The sequence below is a fragment of the Labeo rohita genome, chromosome 8 (assembly GCF_022985175.1).
Source record: "Labeo rohita strain BAU-BD-2019 chromosome 8, IGBB_LRoh.1.0, whole genome shotgun sequence".
Lineage (NCBI taxonomy): Eukaryota > Metazoa > Chordata > Actinopteri > Cypriniformes > Cyprinidae > Labeo > Labeo rohita.
In genome coordinates, this window is record NC_066876.1 from 29,046,235 (window position 1) to 29,065,498 (window position 19,264).

General features: G+C 36.2%; 1 protein-coding gene across 1 annotated transcript; it reads left to right on the forward strand.

Annotated features, from left to right (window-relative positions):
• The first annotated feature begins 148 nt into the window (after positions 1-148).
• ampd1 (adenosine monophosphate deaminase 1 (isoform M)) lies at positions 149-18,156 on the forward strand. The gene is made up of 15 exons (XM_051117234.1): positions 149-4,688; positions 5,582-5,747; positions 8,420-8,525; positions 8,932-9,097; positions 9,234-9,453; positions 10,785-10,914; positions 11,000-11,194; positions 11,927-12,058; positions 12,143-12,306; positions 12,385-12,511; positions 12,932-13,095; positions 14,992-15,112; positions 15,201-15,374; positions 15,476-15,586; positions 17,660-18,156. Exons 4-15 carry the CDS (start codon positions 8,938-8,940, stop codon positions 17,813-17,815), a joined length of 1,854 nt encoding a protein of 617 aa, XP_050973191.1. The 5' UTR covers positions 149-4,688; positions 5,582-5,747; positions 8,420-8,525; positions 8,932-8,937; the 3' UTR covers positions 17,816-18,156.
• Positions 18,157-19,264: the final 1,108 nt, after the last annotated feature.

Genomic DNA, 19,264 nt, shown 5'->3' on the forward strand with positions numbered 1-19,264 from the left:
ATGTATATACTTACATAATGTCCCATGTGTGAGCTTGTCACTTGAACCTGTCTGTCTGTTAAAACTTAAAATAGAGTTGAACACACAGATCCTAGAGTCTCAAGCCCCTCATATCCAGTACGCGGCTCTGGTTACATTGGGCAACCACTGCTTAATATTGCCCCGGGGTAGCGCCCAACCGCACACTTTCCCGCTACCGAGAAGCAGTGTCGGACCGGCCAGCTTTCTACAGGACGAGTGATAGTGTCAGAGCCAGCAGCCAACATGCCCAAAGTCGCTGTGCCCGGTGAGTGTCCATTCGCCACCTGGACAAAGAAAATATTTCGTTTTAACATCACATATTACTATGAAATTTGTTTTGCATCACATAATGGGCATACAATGGTTTAAAAACTATTTATATGTTGCGTAAGATCTGGACGGCATTGTCATCTCCAGCAGAAACCGTAATCTAGGAATGGGAGTGTCCGAATAGTTATTTGTACGTATCAACTCTTAGATGCTTGTACGAGAAGTACACTAGGCGAGGTTTGGTTTTCCAACAACGCTATTTTTGGTGGTGTTGGTATATGAGAGTATCTCTGGAACTTTAATTCAAAGACAGGAACTGTGTCAGTACCCCTGACATTTTAATAAATGGCGGCTGAATGAAAATAGAGGTGTTAGGTTTTCAGGCTTGAGATATTACTTCATCAACACCTGTGGTTGGGTTGGTGCTGTTTAGATACTAGAGTGTAATCTGTATGCCTTCTTGAAAATTTCAAATAGGGTTTATATTTTTATGCATGCATGCAGGAGTTCACACGGTGCTTTTTGCAGCTGTGGCAATGTGCAAGATTGTTAGGTGTGATTGTAAGAGAGGTTTCGAAGGCTTATGAGTTATGAATGCAGCACATGGATCCATGCTTGAAAATGCCAAGGATCCTTTTGCTAGTCAGCGGATTCCAGTGACTCAAATGTCATGCTGGTGCCTTGACATGCCGTAACTCACTTAAAGATTATTTTTACATCATAAATGTTTGTCCAGTGTTTTCAAGCCCTAGCGTGTGCAGTTGTGGTAATACATTTACATGCACAGTGCAGAATCTGCAAAATGTTATTCATTTTAACATAATATGTTAAGATAAAATGTTAAAATTACTAACATTTTGCAGATCATCCAAGGTGTATGTACTATAAACTTATTAGCACAGCTGTTTTCTGTTCTTCTAAGTAGGATATTGGGTTGATTTCAGATGTGCTGCATTCCATGTGCAGGCTAAGAATAATCTGAATTTAAATTTGCAGACTGTGATAGGATATCAGTCACTGATATCACCAGGTTTAAAAATAGACATTATCATTTCAAAGCAGGAGGGAAGGCCACGGATTGGCTGAGCTTCAGAGAGGACAGGCAGCACAGGACAGTTATAATCATCTGATTATTAATTTCACACCCATGTTAAAAACCCTTGAGTCTAACACACTGTTAAACATGCTATTTATTATATGTGAACACTTTTGTCTCTGCATATTATCAAGCTGGACAGGAGGAAGTCAGTCGTTTGTAGGTTGACAGTGTGAGTTTAGGGCGGGACTATCTGTTTGGCTGACCAACGGCGGATGGGGGCTGTGCTTCTGTAACTATTTCTCCTATTCATTTTAGTGAATTATGCAAGTAACACTCAGTAAAATGACTTAAAGTTTTCTGTTTTGCTCAATGTGTGTTATTGTCCATGTCTGTGACCATAACCTTTCGTTTGCACCTCTCTACATGAATCCTGTCCCATGTCTGATGGGTACATTTTACTAACCCAGCAGAGAAGAAGCGTAAGTATTGAGAGGAATCGAAGGCGGATGATTGTTTGTGTGTTTGGAAAGGGCATGAATTGGTGGATATGGGTATCTCAGAATCCATCCCATACTGGCGTATCCCAATAGATTGGCCATGGAACTCCAGGTGGATACACTGCGTGTGGTTTTTAATGAAGGTTTTAGAACAGAGGAATGTGGACTAGGGGATGTTGAGTATTATTTAGTATGAACAAATTATTTGTTTAGTTGTCACGATCCATGACATTGTGCTTAAAGCAACAGTTCAGCCAAAAATGAAAATTCTTTTCAGAAGATATCTTGAAGAATGTTGGGAACCAAACAGTTGCATAATATGGACAAAAATACTATGGAAGTCAATGGCCACCAGCAATTGTCTGGTTACCCAACATCTTCAAAATACCTTGTTTAACAGAGGGAAGAAAGTGAACAGAATTCTCATTTTTGGGTGAACATTTTTTTTTAAGGGTGGATTGTGGTCTGGGCCAGTGGGGGAGTAATTCAGGGCTCTAGCTGAGCTATGGGTGCGTCTCATTTAGCTCCCTAGGGTGTGGAGTAGCATACTGTGTAAACAAATTCGGGCACTTGTGAGGACCCATGCTCACTACACAATGGGACATTGATTGGGACTATTTCCAGTAATTTGATAAAGTCCTGGTTGTACACTGTCACTACTGACATTTCTTTTTAAATGCTAATTCAAGTACATTATTATTATTTTTTTAAGTTTTGTTTTTGGGCTTTTGCCTTCATTCTTGATAGGACAGTAGACAGCAGACAGGAAAGCACTTGGTGAAGAGAAGGGGGAGAGACCAACAAAGAACCTCGAGACGGGAATCGAATTCAGGTCGCCGCAAGCACAGTCACACCACATGTCGGCACACCAACTACGAGGCTATCGGCGCCGCATTAAAGTACATTATTATAAATACTTTGAATGTTTTACATCCCTGGAAAATTTTAGCTGAAAAATTCATTATGAATATTAGCTATATTATGTTAACTACTGGATAGTGATGTATATTTATTTCAAAATATAATTAAATAACAGGTTGTCACATCGGATACCCATTTTCCACAAGTTGGAATGATATTTTAGGGTCTTAATGAAATGTCTGCAACATACTTTGGTTAATATTTCTCAATGACTGCGTAAAACACCTTTTTATCTTGTCAAAAACATCTCTGTTCAGCGCAACCCGTTTCGGTGCATGTCTCTTTAAATGATAATGAGCTACTGTTTACCCTGCACTGAGGGCGGAAATATGCTAATACAAGACAGGGCAGTGCTTGAGTGGTATGACGTCCTACTACTCAGAAAATCTAAATAATTGAGCTTGACATGGCTTGATAATTGAGACTTTGTTTTTTGGGGATTAGAAAAAAGGAGTGAATGGATTTTTGTCATTGTAGGATGGTTGTGTTCACCAGTGTTGGGGAAAGTTACTTTTAAAAGTAATGCATTACAATATTGAGTTACTCCCTAAAAAAGTAACTAATTACATTACTTAGTTCCTTTTTATGGAAAGTAATGCATTACTTTTTAAATCTGGGCAGGGCTTGCTTGTTTGTTTTTAATATAAAAAGTTCTATTTTTGGCAAATGTAAAAGCCTTTTCACACCAAAAGCCTCAGGCATTGAGAAAAGTAAATTCACGTCTGTACTGTGGACCGCAGAAGAAAAAAATGTCAACTCTTTAGCAATAAAAAAAGGAAAACAAATGTTAGATTATCTTGAGTAATTTTTGCTTATTAGTATGGTTGAATTGGATCATCGCAGCAAAGACATTGGTTAATACAATGGGATTAAATGCATAAAGGATATTTGTATTATTTAACATATTTAATTATTGCATGTTTGCATCATATTCTGAGTTGAATTTCACAGTTTTTATTCATTTTGAGGAATACTGAATCTGTTTTTTGTGAGTGAGATGAATTAATGCATGTTCACATTTATTCTAGAACTAACATATTACTCCCGATTTCTCTCAACATGGGGACAGGAGAGCTTTTCATAAATAAATGGGGTGAAAAGTAACTATATTTTCTTGTCAATTAAAAAGTAATGCGTTACTTTACTAGTTACTTGGAAAAAGTAATAAGATTATATAACTTGCATTACTTGTAGTGTGTTACCCCCAACACTGGTGTTCAAACACTGCTAAGACACATTTATATGCAAACACCATGTAAAAGTAAATTTGACATCCGATGTCCCCGATAAAATGGCTGAATTCCTGATCAGTACACTGACAACTCAAGTAGGAAGCTGACTGAGACGCACCCTTAGTTCTCAAATTTGTGATTTAACTTCCTGTTTTTTGTTCAATATTGTGACAAAAGAGGGCTCCACAGGACCAAAATTCATCCATGATTTGAGTTTGACCAGTAAAAAAATGTATGAAGTGAAGTTATTTGTTCACATAGGAAGTGAACAAAAACAAATAAAAGTTTGCCTCTTTGTGAAGAGAACATATAGTGATGAACTGGAATGTCAAGTCTTGTTTGATTTCTTGTGACGATGATGGCAATCTTGGAACTTTGGGAAAAAAAAAAAAGACACTGATGATGAGCATGACTTTTTTATTTTTATTTTTTAAACCATAATTTTATACTTTCTATTTTTATCCTTTCTCCTCATTGCAATTTCTTTTTGTATATACAATGGTTCATATTCACTAATTTACTGTAAAATTCATGATTTAATATAACCGTTTTTTTTTTTTTTTTTTGTCACGTGGCATGTGTGATCCCTCAAATGTGATTAAAATGACAGTTCTGATGTGTTACTAATTCAGTCTAACCTATAACCTTTTCTTTTCAATGTTTTGGATCTTCCTTGCCCACTCTGTGGAAATGAATAATCAGAAGGGAGTAAGTATAAAGGAACCCGTCAGAGATCGACATGTTAAACGTCATCTGTATATTTTATTCATTTGTTTGTTTTAGGTGAAAACATACAATGGGGTTCAAAAATCTGACACAAAACATTGTAGGAAAATGTAAGCCAAAAATGTTATGACATAAAACAATTAAAAATTAGTCATTTGTTTAAGGTCACTAAAGCAGTAAGTACATTTGTAGCACTGATGTAAACTCCTTTTTACATCAATTTTCTTGCTGGAACTGTTATGAAAACAAATGGCTTTAAATGAGTACTGAATCAGAAATATTTTGCATCCCAGTGTAGTTCATAAACAAACAAATGACTAAGTTGTGCATTTCTGTGCATGATTCTTAAAAAGCTTTTAAGATGTAGGCCTCGTAGCTTCTTATCTGTTCATTTCTAAGTCATGATTTGGGTTGTGCTGATTTTAGTTGGTGATGTGTGTCTTGGCTTAATGAATCTGTCATAGTTTCGTTCATCTCTGCATGGGAGATTTTGTTCCATCATTGCTAGCGGTCCCAGTGACTCAGTAGTTGAATCATTCTGAAAAAGTGTCTTACTTTTGCCAAAAGCATGCTCTGGTTAGCAATTAGTATGAGAGTCTCAAATGTCTAAAGGATAATCATTTGTATGCTTTATATATATATAAGTACAAGTTGGTTGTTTACTTAGTGTCATATGACTTTTAGAGTATAAAATTTATTTTATATTTAAATGATATTCAGATCATCAAAACATTTGCTCTCACTTTATGCATCTTTTTGGGCTTTTTAGATCTCAGTCATGTTTTCATCTTCTTTTATTTTGCTTTGGTTGGCCTCTGTCTCCTTAATTTTCAATTAAAACTATTGTGCTGCGTGCTTTGTTTTTTGATCATTAGAGACGGATGATCGCACGCGTGCGTTTGCAGAGCGTGTATTTGCTTCGGAGACCAAAGATGATGATGTCCGTGATGAGATATCCCTGTTTGATGTGGCTGAAGACTGTCCTATCCTTAACCAAGAGCTGGCCCACCATGTAACCGAGGATGATGATGCGGAGAAGCGGTCAGTGTACAAGTTATATACTTTCTTTTTTAATTAAGGTAGATTAGGTAATTAATATACTAACATCTTTTGGTGAGGATGCAGCATAAGAAGTTTTAGGGTACTGATGCTACGTAGAAATATACTGTATTTAACAGCAATATTGTCAACAGTATGGTACAGTGCATTGTATAGACTGTCTACTTATCAAGTCTAAACATGACGTCTACCCAGACTAAGTAAGGTCTGTGTGGCTACCGAAGTAAAGTGAATAATACTTACCTGTAGTCTCAACATGGCAACAATCATGAAGGGGAGCCCCTTTTATGTCAAATACAACCGCCCTAGGCCATGATACAACTGAAGTCTCCACCTGTGAGAGCACATCCCTGGTGAAAAAACCAGCATATGCTGGTTGGTATGTTTTGATGCTGGGATGCTGGTTAGGTAGGTTTTGATGCTGGTTTAAGCTGGTCCTTTGCTGGTTTATGCTGGTCCTTAGCTGGTTTATGCTGGTCCTTAGTTGGTTTAAGCTGGTCATGTTGCTGGTCAAGGACCAGCATGAACCAGCAAAGGACCAGCTTAAACCAGCATCAAAACATACCTACCAGCATATGCTGTTTTTTTTCACCAGGGATAATTTGTTAAACGAAAACACATTTGTCTAAACCGCTGTTAATTATTTTATTTAATTGTAAAGCGTTTTTACGTTCGGAAATGTACTATCCACCTTATTCTTTAATGAGGAAGTAAGCCTATGGGCGAGACTTCCGGTCCATTAGCCGCCTTTCTCACATTTCAGGGTTTCTCATAGCGGAAGTTGTCATAGTTGGTTAAAATCCCAGAGCAGTGAATGTTTTTTGGCATTCCCATTTGCGCAAGTAGCAAAAGAAAAACTCCACGGTAGTGTTTTCACGACTTTTACTCAAAGGAAAAAAATTAAGAGAGACTGATATCGGCAGTCAGAAGAGGGAACAATGTCAAATTTACCTTCCCTCACATAGACGCGGCATTAGAAACACCCTCTCATAGCCTTAACTAGTTTTTTTTGTTACTTAATGAAAAGGTGATATAATACGAAGTATAGTGTTGTAAATGTACAAACATATTTTTAAAAATCAAAATATAAAAAACTTTAAAGGATTTATGATGATGATGACCGTTGAAACGCGTCATCACAGGCTTGTGAAAAGGGTCCATAGGGAAATAGTGAGAGAATAATATCCAGTAAACGGTAAAACTGTTTACACTACAAACCAGTGTGTTCATAATTAACATAATACTTTACAATAACATGGTAAGACACACCAATTTACCATATCAAGCAGCAATATAAGCTGTTTTGTACAGCTAAAAAACAGCTAGACGCATAAAATAAAGTGGATACGTTTCCATATTTTGACATTCTCAAGCCAAATCTTTTAGCGCGTTAGTTTTGAACAGTAATGTTAAGCCGTTAAAGACTTTTCAAACAAAACATTGTGACAAAACAAGTACACAAACTGAGTCTTTGTGATACGCACATCTATAATAGAGGGACAAAATAATGACAGTGCACTTACGTTTTGTTAATGTACCGTCCAATACTGATCCGACAACCATCTACAGTCAAACTGTTGCTATGGTTACATCCTGAGGCTAACGCGCCTTTTGTTTTGTTGTTTTTTTTTTTTTGAAAACTAAACCATTCTTAAACTTTTTTTTTCAAGGTAATACAACTACTTTGTGTTTTGCGTTTATTTTAGCATATACAGTTGAGGTCAAACGTTTACATACACCTAGCAGAATCTGCAAAATGTAAATTATTTTACCATTTTTTTTATTTATTTATTTTTTATTTATTTATGAGTCCCTTGTTTGTCCTGAACAGTTAAGCAGCCTGCTGTTCTTCCGAAAATCCATCTGGTACAAATTCTTTGTTTTTTTAGTATTTTTATGTATTGGAATCCTTTCCAACAATGACTGTATGATTTTTGAGATCCATCTTTTCACACTGAGGACAACTGAGGGACTCATATGCAACTATTACAGAAAATACGTTCAAACGCTCACTGATGCTCCAGAAGGAACTTCAGAAGGGGAACTTTTTGAAGTTGAATATTTGGTCAATTTAACTTATTTTGTCTTCTGGGAAACAGATAAGTATCTTCTGTAGCTTCTGAAGGGCAGTACTAAATGAAAAAATTATGGTATTTAAGCAAATAAGAAAAATGTATTCAACTTCATTTTAATCAAAAGTTTTCACCCCCTGGCTCTTAATGCATTGTTTTTCCTTCTGGAGCATCAGTGAGCGTTTGAACCTTCTGTAATAGTTGCATATGAGTCTCTCAGTTGTTCTCAGTGTGAAAAGATGGATCTCGAAATCATGCAGTCATTGTCGGAAAGGATTCAAATACACAAAAATGATAAAAAACCAAAGAATTTGTGGGACCTGAAGGGTTTTTCTGAAGAACTGCGGGCAGTTTAACTATTCAGGACAAACAAGGGGCTCATGAACAACTATCACTAAACAAAAAAACACAGCTGTGGATCATTCAGGTAACAACATAGTATTAAAAATCAAGCGTATGTTAACTTTTGAACGGGGTCATTTTTATAAATTCAGCTATTATTTTCTCTTGTGAACTATATGTAAATATCTTTTATGTTTAAAAGGTCCATCCTAACCTAATCTTTAATCAATCCCTACACAGTAAAAAGTATCTCAATCGCCTCCTTCCCGTGCTGGAAGAAAAACCAACCTACCTGGAGGTCCCTCACTTCCAGAGAGTGGCCATCACTGGCGACTACGCTGCTGGGGTATGTTCCAACTTGTAACTTCCAGGAACAGACTGGAACATGTACATGTTATGCAAGTTTTGATTTACTCACTGCCCTTTGCAGGTAACTAGCCAGCTGAAATAGATCAGCCAAGGAGTCTCGCTATCTTAGCAGCTGTAGCGCATCCCTGGATATGGTTTCTGAAATCTATATCTGACATTTAGTAGGGGATTTATGAGAGTTAAGCAATTCCAGTTTCACATGCAGTTCTTTCACATGCAGTCATCAGTTCTTGCCATACTCTTATCTAAGATTCAAACTCATCTACCCCAGCATGACGTCAAGGAGATGATGGCTTTTAAATATAGTGTCACCCAGTCCGTGCATTTGTCAACATATCACTTTTCCATTCAGAAATATAGACATTCCTTCCTCTGTTCTGCAGGTGACCATGGATGACTTTGAGCTGGCCTGTAAAGGTCTGTACCGTGCCCTGATCATCAGAGAGAAGTACATGAGGCTGGCTTTCCAGAAATTCCCCAACACTCCCTCTGAGTTCCTACGCAAGATTGAAGGAGAGCAGTGGAAACCTGAGGATCAGGTGCTCCCAGGTAATAACAGAAAAATAATTTTGATTTAACATAGTTGTCTTAATAGTTCTCTTTCACTGTTTCACTGTGTTTGGTAACTGAAGAGTGGCTGTATTTGTTGAATGCAAAGAAATATAACATTACTGTTGTGTTGCAGTCTTCACCTCTCCTCCTAAGTCTGGTGAGGATCCTTTCTGCACAAAGGACTTCCCACCTAACCTCGGCTATGTTGCTCGCATGAAGGATGGTGTTATCTATGTCTACAAAGATGCAGAATCTGCTGATAAACACCAGCCTCTAAACCACCCCGGGCCAGACCTTGCCACCTTCATCGACGACATGAACTTCCTCATAGCCTTGATTGCTCAGGGCCCAACGTGAGTTCATGATATCAGTGCAGATCTATAATCTGTATTCTCTCATTTTCCATTTTTGATGTCACTATGTCGATCTCTCTTTCTCTCTCCCTATATGGGCCATTTTACAGAATTGGTGCAAACTGCTGTCCCACAAACAAAAAACACATTTAAAAAGCATTAGTATTCAAATCCAAGATGTTTACTATGATCCTTCTATTATCTATTGAAACCCACAATAATATTTAAAATATTAGTAAGCTTTAATTTATTAGGTACTTTCAATTGGGTGGTGGCTGTCCCAAACCCTAACCCTTATATTTCAATATATAAAAATGATATTGAAAATGTTTTAAAAAAGTGAAGTTAAAAAATACATTTATTTTATATTTTCTTTGTGTATTATGAAACTTTATGTAAAAAGAATGTGTCCCGCTGCTTCCAAATTTTCAGGTCACTACCAAAACAGTGTATGTTTTAATCCATCGGCTGAGACTGATTTTAACTACACCCCTACATTTATGATTAGGAAATATTTATGTGTCACTCTCTCTCATGGTGAGAAAATAGGCTCCATCATTTTTAGGTAAATGTGTTAAAAAGTCTGAAAATCTGTGTGTAACTTTAAGGAACATCACTACCGAACACCTTTTTTCTGCAATTAAGCACACTTTTTTGGGAGTTATTCCATAACGTTTAGTTTTTATATGTGTACCACTGTTCAGAACTGTAATAGCTAACTAAGATGTTATGATAGTGTTTGTATATTCAAACTAATAAAAAAGTTTAAAATCAGTATGATAAACTTTTTGCCTTTTACAAAGAAAAATTGGTTTCAAAATACAACAAATCTCATAAATTGTTAAAATTGTAATTGTTATTGATTTACCTCTGAAAACTTTTTTAATAAAATAGCAAGGTAGATGTAAGCAAAATCATAATAGGTTAATAAGACCGTTTTTACAAAATTATATATTACAGTGTTTCAGTAGTGACAAAATTTGGGGAGAGGACAAATATTCCAAAACTTTCTGAGAATCCAATATGGGAATTAACTGCACAATTGCTAGAAATGTGTAGCTTGGATGATAGACATTTTGCATACACACTTTTTTTTTTTTTTTTTTTTTAGAAAATGACACTTTTTTTCAAGACGTTTGTAACTCTTGGACCAATGGACCAGTTCTTGGACTTTGGACCAATTCTGTAGAATGGCCTGTATTACTCACATGATCTTCAGAAATTATTATGAATGTTGATTTGTGATTTGGTGCTCAAGAAACATTTCTTTTCATGCTGCTTAATATTATCTTATTAAAAATGTTAACGGATTCTTGTGTTTGGTTTCTCAGAAAGACATACACTCATCGTCGTCTGAAGTTCCTCATGTCAAAATTCAATGTGCATGAGATGTTAAACGAGATGGATGAAATGAAAGAGTTGAAGAAAAATCCCCACAGAGACTTTTACAACTGCAGAAAGGTGCGACTTCAGTATGTCATTTAAACTGAATTAATTTGCAGTCAACCCACCACAAATGTTGACGGTTATGCTGTTGTTATTGTAGGTCGATACTCACATCCACGCTGCTGCCTGCATGAACCAGAAGCATCTCCTCCGCTTCATCAAAAAGTCCTACCGCGTGGATGCGGATCGTGTGGTGCACAATTTGAAGGGCAAAGAAATGACCATGAAGGAGCTCTTTGCATCTCTTAACCTGCACCCCTATGATCTGACTGTAGATTCCCTGGATGTGCATGCTGTAAGTATCACACAACACATCATATGTGACCCTAGACCACAAAACCAGTCATAAGTTGCACTGGTATATTTGTAGCAATAGCCAACAATAAATTGTATGGGTCAAAATTATCCATTTTTGTTTTATGCCAAAAATCATATAAAAGGATATTAAGTAAAGATCATGTTCCATGAAATTATTTTGTATATTTCCTACCATAAATATATCAAAACGTAATTTCTGATTAGCAATATGCATTGCTAAGAACTTCATCTGGACAACTTTAAAGATGATTTTCTCAATATTTAGATATTTTTGCAACCTCAGATTGCAGATTACTAAATAGTTGTATCTCGGACAAATATTGTCCTATCCTAACAAACCATACATCAATGGAAATCTTATTTATTCTTTTTTTTTTTAATTAAAAAAATTGACCCTTATGACTGGTTTTGTGGTCCAGGGTCACATATATGTTTTTTTACACAGTCATGGGAAGACAATACATAGAGAATCACCACAGAAGTTCAGAACTAGAAATAATATGTCAAAGTGCTCCTATAGCACTATGCAGTGCTCATTATGCAGTTGTTATGTGCTCTATTTTTAAGCCATCACATGAGTTACAAAATCCGCTCTGCATATCCTCAGCTGTTTTGACAGCATTCTTAGCACTCCTAATTGCTTACAAGAACTGTTATTTGTGATGACTCCTAAGTTATTTACAGTTATTTCTCACTTTACTTCATGCAGGGCAGGCAAACCTTCCAGCGTTTTGATAAATTCAATGCTAAATACAACCCCGTGGGTGCCAGTGAGCTGCGTGATCTTTATCTGAAGACTGAAAACCACATATCCGGAGAGTATTTTGCCACCATTATTAAGGTAAGACTTTGGTGAACCATGGCGTTACTTATTTACACTATCGGGAAACCAATCAAATCAGCCTTAATCTCTGAAATCTCATAGGAAGTTGCTAGTGACCTGGAGGATGCCAGATACCAGTATGCAGAGCCTCGTCTCTCCATCTATGGCTGTAACCCTAATGAGTGGACTAAGCTTGCAAGCTGGTTTAACAAGCACAGAGTCTTCTCTCCTCACCTCAAGTGGATGATCCAAGTGCCGAGAATCTAGTATGTGAACCTATTTCACTTCTCACACTCAGGCTTCATGGAAACTGTACTAATAGTTTATCTCATGTCCCCATTTAGTGACATTTTCAGAGGCAGGAACTTTGTGCCACACTTTGGAAAGATGCTGGAAAACATCTTCCTCCCTGTTTTCCAGGCCACCATTGATCCAAACTCCAACCCAGAGCTTAGTGTCTTCTTGAAGCATGTGAGTCAATCTGGAAATTTATTTTTTATTTTTTGTCACATACTACCGTTTTTTTTTTTTTTTTTTGTAAGGATGCATTAAATTGACCAAAAATGATGGGAAAGACATTCGTAATGTTACGAAAACATTGTTTGTTTTTTAAACTATTCATTACACAAATCTTGAAAAAAATGTATCATGGCTTCCAAAAAAAATGTTTTCAGTGTTGATAATAAATGTTTCTTGAGCAACAAATCAGCATATTAGAGTGATTTCTGAAGGATCGTGTGACACTGAAGATTGGAGTAATGATGCTGAAAATTCAGCTTTGATCACAGGAAATAATATAAAATTAAATATATATTAAATATATTAAAATATAATAATATTTCACAATATTACTGTAGCCTGTTAACCCCTTCATTCCTGCGTTTTGTACAGGTGACTGCCTTTGATAGTGTGGATGATGAGTCCAAACACAGTGGTCACATGTTCTCCACAAAGAGCCCTAAACCTGAGGAGTGGGACATCGTGAAGAACCCATCATACACTTATTGGATTTACTACATGTATGCAAACATTGCCCGAATCAACCAGCTGCGCAAGTGAGTATTCCAATAACACACAAAGCAGCTTTGTAGATTGGATAATTGTTGTGCTTGCTACCATCATTACAGCCAATAATTTAAAGGGATAGTTCACGCAAAAGTACAATTCTATCGTTAATTACTCACCCTCATGTCGTTCCAAACTTGTAAGACCTTCAGTCATCTTTGAACACATATTAAAGGGCTCATGAACTCCTTTTGTTTTTTTATTTTCTGCTGTTCTCTGATGTCCTCTTTTAATGCTATCAAGATTTTTATATCAAAAAATGCAATTTAGAAGTAATAACTTTGATCCTGCTTTTATCCCCCCCTCAGCAGAATTCTCTGTTTGAGTAGGTGTGGCGGATTGTAGACTCGGAAGTAAACGCCCACTTCTGTGATTGGTTAACAGCGTACATTCATTCCTCATAGATGGATGCCACTGTGACCAGTTTTGCCATGTCCGCAGTTTTCCAGTGGAATTGTGCTTCTTTAACACTGTTGCCGCGGGTTGTTTTTTATGTCTGTGGGTTGAATTGAGTCGCTCCGGTTAGGACTGCACAATTAATCGAATTTGTAGCCGTGATAAAAATTACAAATGCCACAATTATGTAATCGTTCAATGGCACAATCACAAAATCCACTTACATTATTCTGCTTTCTTAAGATGTGTGTGTGTATTTTTCCTACAGGTTATTTAAGTTTTTTTTTTCCTCATTGTTTTAATGCAAAGCCTTTGACATGCAAGACTGTTCCACTTTTCCACAAAATGGCACTGCAGAGCATCCTGTTGTTTCCAAAGCCATCTTTGTCGTTTGGTTTTTGCATAGACCTGCGGTCTACACTGTGCACAAATTGGTGGGCAGAGCTAAATAGGCAGCAATGTCAATCTTCTGAGGAGGCGGTGCTTATCTGCCTATTACATCATAGAGTAGAACATTCCAAAAGCGGTCGTTTTGGCAGACTCCATTCAGTATAGGCTGTTTTTGGACTAACAACAAGGTTTTGAGTTCTGAAACTTATGTTTCAGATGTTTTTATAGTAGAATGACCTCTTATATGTCAAAAGATCAAGGGTATTTTGGTTTCTCAGTTCATGACCCCTTTGACATGATGAAATCTGAGAGGCTTCTGACACTATGGGTAATTGTAAAATAATCTGTGGTAAAATGAAGTAAAGAAAGGACTGAGTTCTTACTGACGTGATCTGGAGCTTCATTAAAAATAAAGTTTATCCATTATTTATTATTTATTATTTTCTAACACTGGGATCAGAAAGAGGGCAATGCCAAGACCGTTTTTCCACAAATTGGCACTGCAGAGCATCCTGTTGTTTTCAAAGCCATCTTTATTGTTTGGTTTTTGCGTATTCCTGCGGTAAACACTATGCGCAAATTGGTGGGTGGGGCTAAACAGGCAGCGATATCAATCTTCTTCTGCGGAGGCAATGCTTATCTGCCTATTACATCATAGAGTAGAACATTCCAAAAGCAATCGTTTTGGCAGACTGCATTTTTGCAGTTTTGAGTTCTGAAACTTACAGGATGTTTTTATAGTACAATGACCTCTTATATGTCAAAAGATCAAGGGGATTTTGGTTTCTCAATTCATGATTCCTTTAAGATGATGAAATCTGAGAGCTTTCTGACCCTGCAAAGACAGAAACGAAACTTTCACATTCAAGTCACAGAAAGGTAGTAAGGAAATCGATAAAACAGTCCATGCGACATCAGTGGTTCAACTGAAGAAAAGAAACAAAAACAACGAATATTCTTCGCTTCCACTGATGTTACATTGACTATTTTATCAACGTCCTTACTATACCTTTCTGGACCTTGAACGTGTCAGGTTATTTTTTTAAGATAACTTGCACTAAGATGCAATTTACTATGTGCTGTGTGTTTTATGCATGCAGGGAGAGAGGAATGAACACATTCCAGTTCAGACCTCACTGTGGTGAAGCTGGAGCTGTCACTCACCTGCTGGCCTGTTTCATGACTGCAGACAACATCTCTCATGGTCTCAACCTCAAGAAGGTTAATACAGCATTTACCCTGACCACTTTCTCTGTCTTCAAAATATATACAAGAAACACAACACTCACTGTCTCCTCACGTTCCACAGAGCCCTGTCCTGCAGTATCTGTACTACCTGACCCAGGTCCCCATTGCCATGTCCCCACTTAGCAACAACAGTCTGTTCCTAGAGTACAACAAGAACCCTCTGCTGGAGTTCCACCAAAAGGGACTGATGGTCTCTCTGTCCACTGACGACCCCATGCAGTTCCACTACACTAAGGTGTGGCGTCATTGCTTTCCATATGTGCAAATTTAGATCATTCTTTTCCCTCGCTTATTTCATTTCATATCTGTGCTTTTATCTGAATCCTGCATCATTAGGAGCCCCTTATGGAGGAGTATGCCATTGCAGCCCAGGTGTTCAAACTCAGCACCTGTGACATGTGTGAGATTGCCAGAAACAGTGTTCTCCAGAGCGGCCTGTCTACTGAGGTGAGGTCACTTGAACTAAACATTATGATTGTTTTTTTTTTATTTATTTACATATGCATAATTTCACTGATCTAGACACAAGGTATATTTTGTTATAATATTGCAAATGTTTAAGTTTTTGAACTAATAGTGTAATAACGTGTATATGGAGAGGTGCACATGTGCGGCCAAAATAAAAATGTGCTGGATAAATAAGTTCAGACCATTTATTTGCGCACTGATATGGTGGGCAGCTGTTAATGCACAATCACCAGTTTAGACTGACTAACTGTAATACTGCACAAAATGCATTCGGCAGCGCTAAACCCGGCAGCACATATACTTACTTGCAGGCAACCTGCCAAAATAAAGCTTGCTGATTTTAGGTTTGAAAAAGATGAAAATATATTCAGATCAACAGAGCCATTCATTTTCAAATTTCAGCATCGCCTGTAATGATTTTACAAAGCACATATGCTGATGAGTATAACAGAGCTTTTCAAAACTCTGAATCAAACCATTGCATCGCAAAATAATTCACCGTTTTGAAGCGCTACAATCGGATCGCGTATTGTGAATCATTTGATTCAGATTGGAACTTTGGGGTGCAAATCATTTGATTTAGATTGAATCTTCAGATTGGGTTCATGAATCTTTTCGTTCAGATCAGAACTTCAAATCGTGAATCATTTGATTTAGGTCGGGACTTCGATGAACCTCACTTTTTGTGAATCATTTGTTTTAAATCGGAACTTCGGAGTGGGTTCATGAATCTTTTGATTTAGATTGGAACTTCGGAGTGCAAATCATTTGATTTAGATTGGAACTTCAGAGCAGGTTTATGAATCTTTTGGTTCAGATCGGAACTTCAGAGAACGGATCACAAATCATTTGATTTAGGTCAGGACTTTGATGCAGGTTAATGAATCATTTGATTCAGATTGGGACTTTGATGCAGGTGCACGTATCATTTGATTTAGATTGGAACTTTACTTATCGTGAATCGTTTTGATTTAAATCGGAACTTCGTAGTGGATTCATGAATCTTTTGATTCAGATTGAACTTCGGAGCGCAAATCATTTGATTTAGATTGGACGTTCGGAGCTGGTTCATAAATCTTTTGGTTTAGATTGGAACTTCAGAGCGCAGATCACAAATCATTTGATTTAGGTTGGGACTTCAATGCAGGTTTGTGAATCATTTGATTAAGATCAGGACTTTGATGCAGGTGCGAGAATCATTTGATTTAGATTTGCGTATCACGAATCACATGATTTAAATTGGAACTTCAGAGTGGGTTTGTGAATCTTTTGATTCAGATTAGAACTTTGGAGCGCAGATCATTTGATTTAGATTGGAACTTAAGAGTGCGGAATCTTTTTTCTCACTTCTTTTCTTTTATTAAACAGTACAAAACATAAAAAAGAAAGTATACACAAATACAAATCTCTTTAGAAAAATATTAACTGTGGTTTTACTGTAGTAAAAGTGTAGTAACCATGTTTTGTTTTTACATTTCTAATGTTTAAGTTTAGGGTTTTCATCTCATATTTATATTTTATTTTATTAAATTGTTATTAACAACAACTATTTTGACTAGGTTTAATTAACAATAACAACACTGATCTTAATGTTTTGTTGGCTTTTTACACTTCAGAGCAAGAACATAATGATTCTATATCTGATTAATAATTGTAAATTATTTTAATCTTGTTAATCACACTTATTATCATTATATTATTATTAATATCAACACTAGCATTATAGTGAATTGAATCAACATTGTACTGATACAAAATTAATAACGACATTGCTGCCTTTTGTAGACGTACAGCTGAATTTAACTAATTTAAAATTGATGAACTTCACTGTTATTGATCTAACCTTTCTTTAATGACAAATGATGACACTGCTGTCTATTAGAGCTGCTTTACAGCAGAATCTAAATTGTCTTCATAGTTCAGTTTCCATAATTTCCATAATGTGTTTGATTCTGCTATTTTTATGTCTGTGACACAATATGTATTGTATAAAACCCTATAGAAAAAGGTGACTTGACACTGCAACATGTTCTTTTTTTTTCACACAAACAGGAAAAGATTCACTTCCTTGGTTCCAACTACCTGAAGGACGGTCCCGAAGGCAATGACATTCGCAAAACCAACGTGGCTCAGATTCGCATGGCCTACCGCTACGAGACCCTGTGCTATGAGCTGAACCTTATTAAAGAGGGAGTGATGGCTGACTAAACAAACATGTACACATGCAAAGTGGATTGTTCTACACTCTCCTTAAATTATGTCACTTCCAACGACACCATTAATGTAAAGCCCATGAGATAACATCCCTGAAACACAGCCTGTATCTTAATGAGAACTGGCACTCCAGAACATATTCTGAGTCTTCTTGTACACAGGTGTCTGATTCATCGTTGGCTTGTGTAGTTTGTCTTATGTCTGACCTTTAGGTCAGGTTTACAGTTTGCAATTAAGTTTACATCTCCTTTTGCCTTATTGTTGTTTTTTAGTGGTTTCTGCTTTGGATAAAAAGCCTGTTACAGTTGACTCAATAAAAAAATCTGTATTTAAAATGCATAGTGTTCTGACTTTTTTAACACAAAAATGAAAATGCTGTCATCATTTGATCAACTTTATATCGTTCCATGATACAATTTTTTTTTTTTTAAACAAAAAAGATGTTCATGCTTCTTAAAAGTAATCCATACCCATTTCACTATATTCCAGGTCTTCTAAACTCATAAAAGAGGTTAGTGTGAGCAACAATAGTAAAATTTCAGTCATTATTCACTGAAATAATCTGTATCGTCATTTGACCTTGACATGGGTACATGACAGCCAATGACATTGCTGACAAACCAGGCATGACGTGTCACACCTCTTGAAGCTTGGGTTGTATAAAAAGATAGTCAGTGAGTATAAAATTTACATTTTATGTTTCTCAAACATTTTTTGAACAGCATGTTTTTTAAAGAAGTCTCTTCTGCTCACTAAGCCTGCATTTATTTGATCCAAAGTACAGTAAAAACTCTAAAATTCTGAAATATATTTACTATTTAAAATAACTGCTTTCTATTTGAATATATTTTAAAATGTAATTTATTCCTGTGATCAAAGCTAAATATTCAGAATCATTACTCCAGTCTTCAGTGTCACATGATCCTTCAGAAATCAGTCTAATATGCTGATTTGCTGTTCAAGAAACATTTATTATCAATATTTAAAACAGCTGAGTATTTTTTCTTTCAGAATTCTTTGACGAATATAAAAATCCAAAGATCAGCATTTATCTGAAATAAAAATCTTTTGTAACATTATACACTATACCATATAAAAGCTTGGAGTCAGTATAATTTTTTTTTTTTTTATTTGTATGGTAAATACATTTATAGTGTTACAAAAGATTTATATTTCAGATAAATGCTGTTTTTCTGAACTGTCTAATCATCAAACAGACCTGAAAAAAATCGACTCATCTACTTTTCAACATAATAATATTTATTTATTTATTTATTTTTTTTTTTTTGAGCAGCAAATCAAAATATTAGAATGATTTCTGAAGGATCATGACTGGAGTAATTCTGCTAAAAATTTTGATTTGAAGGAATAAATTACATTTTAATATATATTCAAATAGAAGACAGTTATTTTAAACAGTAAAAATATTTCAAAATAGCAGTT